At 49.3% G+C, this 5000-nt stretch overlaps 1 protein-coding gene across 2 annotated transcripts in view; it reads right to left on the bottom strand.

The window, feature by feature from the left end:
• Positions 1 to 5000, bottom strand: part of mcc (MCC regulator of WNT signaling pathway) — a 108594-nt gene that overhangs the window by 23012 nt on the left and 80582 nt on the right. For both annotated transcript variants that reach the window (XM_080847066.1, XM_080847065.1), the window contains one exon: positions 2841 to 3021. In XM_080847066.1, coding sequence (XP_080703192.1) covers positions 2841 to 3021 — 181 coding nt within the window. The remainder of the gene's footprint in view (positions 1 to 2840; positions 3022 to 5000) is intronic.

Below are 5000 nucleotides of genomic sequence, written 5' to 3' on the forward strand. Positions count from 1 at the left end.
CCGCTGCTCCTCCTCAGCAGAAGGATCTCCCTGATGACAATGACAATTCCCATTACTGCAGCCACTGCACACATGACAACCTCACGTGAAGTGTGTAGGGCGCGCTTGTGTGTGATTGTGTGTGTAAGTGTGTGTGTGTGTGTGGGGGGGGGGGACAGAGTGTATGTGTGTGTGTGTGTATGGCACACAGTGTATATGTGTGAGTGTGTGTGTGTGTGTGTGTGTGTGTGTGTATAAGTTTGTGTGGGGGACAGAGTGTGTATGTGAGTGTGTGTGTGTGTATAGGTATATGTGTGTGTGGGGGACAGTGTATATGTGTGATTGTGTGTGTGTGTGTGGGACAGAGTGTATATGTGTCAGGGTGTGTGTGTGGGTGTGCTTGTGTACTGCTGGACGGCCAACATGAAATGATGAAAAGCTCTGCCATATGCAGATATGTGTATCATCCTGAGAAAAGCCCAAGAGGCAGGAAGAGACGAAACTCCCTGGCTTTTCTTCCCAACCCGGGATTGACAGACACACACAGCAGACGGATTAGACAAATGAGCGAAACGGAAAAGGGAAAAAACATGGACAAGCGGCTACCCGATACTCCCACAGTGAACGCAGAAAGGCAATCTCCGTAAAAGGGAGGGCTATTCGTCCGAGCCAGGGTCAGGAGGCTTAGGTTAAGTGTTCGTTTCACTCCAATAACAACAAGTTCCTGGAAAACAAGATCTGTCCAGTAACTGGAACTTTTATCTGGACTAGTTAAGAGGGTTGCGTGGCATCAAATGTGATTGAACACATGAGAAACGGCTTAGCTGTCTCCTGACTCTGGTTTTAATGAAAAGCTGTGTGTGTGTGTGTGTGTGTGTGTGTGTGTGTGTGTGTGTGTGTGTGTGTGTGTGAGGAGGAAGGCACGTGATTGGCTGCTCTGCTCCAGAGACTCCAAACGTTCCTCTGCGATCTGATTGGCTGCTTGTTGAGTGAGAGGGTCGTTCTCTGCGGCTGGCTCCTTATTCATCTCACTATCGGCCTCAAAACAGACGAGTTCCATTCTCTATCTCTCCGCTCGCGCGTCCTCTCTGCTCCTTTCATTCCTTTACTTCCTTTCACCCTTGTCTCACATGATCTCCCCGTGTCTCACAGAGAGTCTCGCTCTCTCTCACGCTCTCTCTCCCGCTCTCAAGTTCTTGCTCTCTTGCTTTTTTCTGTCTTCATTCTCAAATTACTCTCTCTCTCTCTCTCTCTCTAATGTCTGAGGTAATCAAAATCTTATGAGTACCCATCTCCAGACTTCTCTATGTGTGTGTGTACGTGTGTGTGTACGTGTGTACGTGTGTGTGTGTGTGTGTGTGTGTGTGTGTGTGTCTGTGTGTGTGTGTCTCTGTGTGTGTGTGTCTGTGTCTGCGTGTGTCTCTGTGTGTGTGTGTGTGTGTGTGAGTGTGTGTGTGTGTGAGGCTCAGCAAAAAGTGCCTTTCACTTCAGTAACTGCCTCTCCAGGTCCTATTACTTTCCAATCTGGCCCTCATTTAAGTTTGGGGAGGCGATGATGGCCGACCTGCCCTCTCTACAGTGCACACACACACACAGACACACACACACACACACACACACACACACACACACACACACACACACACAGACACACACACACACACACACACACACACACACACACACACACACACACACACACAGTCAGACAGGTCTAGGATAGAGGCCACATCTATAGTACCTGACACATGCAATTACAGACACAATTCTCTCCCAACTAGCCAGCCCTGGATACTCCTACAAGTCCCAGCAATGACAGCTTAGAGGAGGAGGAAGACACACACACACACACACACACAGACACACACACACACACACACACACACACACTGGACTCCAATGTGTGTGACATGAATGTAAAACCACTGGAGGGATTGGTAAGGGGAATCAATCATGATTAAAGGATCAGAGAGAGCAAAGGTCATGCACTGGACAGTGTGTGTGTGTGTGTGTGTGTGTGTCTGTGTGTGTGTGTGTGTGTGTGTGTCTGTGTGTGTGTGTGTAACAAAGACAGGGGAAGAGAAAGAGTGTGCCTACTGAACTGAAGAGGCAATTTCTCTCGTGTCTATCTGATCTACTCTTTTCTATGTGATCAGCATATTCATTTTAACATCCCCCTCTCTCTCTCTCTCACACACACACACACACACACACACACACACACACACACACACACACACACGCACATTATGAATCACAAGGAGGGTGCCGCGCTGGCATCGGAATCTGCCAGGGTGAGCAAAATCACACAGGAAGAAGCAAACACCAGCTGGATAGAGAACTGCCTTGAGACTCCAGCAAAAACTTCAGCAAAAAGAAACAAACACACACACACACACACACACACCTAGTGTGGCTGCGGCAAGACAGACAGGCTCTTCTAAGGTTGCCAAGAACTGCCACCTCAGACACACACACACACACACACACACACACACACACACACACACACACACACACACACACACACACACACACACACACACACACACACACACACACACACACACACACACACACACACACACACACACACACACAGACACACACACACACACACCCTTAGTTACACTCAAACCCAAACACACACTCATTACAGTCAAACTCAAAAAAACACACTCAGTTACGCTCAAACACACACACAAACACACACACACTCACTCACCTAGTGTGGCTGTTTGATGACATGCTCTCCCAGGGCTGGGTGCTGCATGCACACACACTCTCACACACACACACACACACACACACACACACACACACACACACACACACACACACACTCTCACACACACACTCACCTGGTGTGGCTGTTTGACGACAGGCTCTCCCAGGGCTGGGTGCTGCAGCCGCTGCCACTGAAGGCTCCACAGCTCCCGTCCAGCCGCACCAGCAGGTCTTTGGCCGCCGCCTCCGCCGTCTTACGGCAGTCGTGCGCCCGCTTCAGCGCCTGCGTAATACTCTCCTCGCCTGTCTGCTCTCCTGTGGACACACACACACACACACACACACACTCAGTCAGGTCTAGGATACAGGGTGATGCATACAGACCTCACGATACAAAGCCTGTGACTAGTTATGAAGCAATAGGACCAATAGTACTAATAGTAGTATATAGTGTTCTTCATTTATGCTGTGGGTTAGTAGGGATCTGATGCACTGCGGAGGACTTGTGGAAAGTGCTCATATCCTCAGAGGACACGGAAGAGTGTGTGAATAAAAGACAGTCAGTGAGAGGAGAAAAGAGACTGAGAGAAACAGAGAGAGAGAGAGGGAGAGAGAGAGAAACAGGGAGAGAGATAGAGAGAGAAGATGAGAGAGGGAAGAGAGGGAGAGACAGGGAGAGACAGGGAGAGAGAGAGAGAGAGAGAGTGTGTGAATAAAAGACAGTGAGTGAAAGAAGAGGATAGAATGAGGGCAGAGGATAGAGAGAGAGGGAGAGAGAGAGAGGAAGAGAGAGAGAGAGAGAGAGAGAGAGAGATAGAGGGAGAGACAGAGATAGGGAGGGAGAGTGCCAAGGGAGAGATTTATGGCTGCCACTCTGGATCACTGACGATGCACACTGAATGAGGTGTGTGAGCGCGGCGCTAGTCGTTAGCGCTCCGTTGTGCACCTAATGCATGACGAGGGACGCCAGAGTGCTCGTCTCCTGCGTGATGAGGGACGCCAGCCCGCTCCTCTCCTGCGTTTAACACGCGACTGGGGGGGAAACTAGCGTAACGCTAGCTCATTACACATCTGATAGCTGACGCTTAGTGCGTGTTGGTGCTCTGAACACGGGTCATGTAAGTTAAGCACCCCACAGCTGCTGCTGCTAGCGTGTTATGTGCTCAGTGTGTGTGTGTGTGTGTGTGTGTGTGTGTGTGTGCTATATGCTCAGTGTGTGTGTGTGTGTTTGTGTGTGTGTGTGTGTGTGTTGGGGGACGTCCAATCGCAGTTGCCTGAGTTGTGTGTGTGTGAGTTATTGTGTGGTGGGGGGACAGTAGCTATCCATTTGGACTGTTTTCACACTTCTGTTCTGCTGGTCCGAACTCGGGTGCGATTATCCCTCCTCCCCCTGCTCCCGCTGGTCTCTTCCACATTATATTACATGGTGAAGAATCACGGCCCCTTTATGTCAACAGTACATGAGCTGCAGCTGTTATTTACCAATGGCGCTAGGCTATAGAAAGAGGAAAGCCACACTTGTTTTTCTTCATATTTTTGGGCATTTGGTCAAGTGGGTGTTAAGAAGTAATTTCGTGTTTTAAAGTGATGTATTTATTGTGGGAGAATTTGGATCCATCAGTGGTCACATAAATAATGTTTGCTTCCTGGTTTTAGATCGGATCACTTCAACACCAAATCAGATAGAGAGTGGGTATAGACTAGTGAGAGGGTGTAAACTAGAGTGGGTATGGACTAGATCGTGGGTATGGACTAGATCGTGGGTATGGACTAGATTGTGGGCATAGACCACCACTTGGCAGAGAGCTGCTATGGTCATCTGCCAATCAGCAGTCCTGTTCCAGCTCAGACTAGACGTTCTAAAAAGATCAGCTTTCTCTTCAACCTGGCTCCTCAGTGGCCCTTCGATCGCATCGGTTCAGCTGTAGGTCACTGCATTCACAGATGATCCCACCCGCACTGATTAGAAGGAGCTACTCTGCCGTTAAATGGAAGCGCAGTGTGTGTAAGTCATATGAGTGTGTCTCGTTTCCTTGAGTGTGTGATCGGGTGTGTGCTAAATGCAGCATGAGTGTGTGAGCATGCGTCTGTGTGAGCACATGCTGTTTTTCCATGTGTCTCAGCATGTACTGTGCGTGCGTGCCTACGTGCGTGCCTGCGTGCGTGTATGTGTGTGTTTGTGTGTGTGTTTTTGTGTGTGTGTGTGTGTGTGTTTATGTTGGTGCGTCTGCGTGCTTGGTGTGTGTGTGTGTGTGTGTGTGTGTGAGTGAGTGAGTGAGTGAGTGAGTGAGTGA

This window comes from Sprattus sprattus (genome assembly GCF_963457725.1).
Source record: "Sprattus sprattus genome assembly, chromosome: 11".
NCBI classification, from domain to species: Eukaryota; Metazoa; Chordata; class Actinopteri; order Clupeiformes; family Clupeidae; genus Sprattus; species Sprattus sprattus.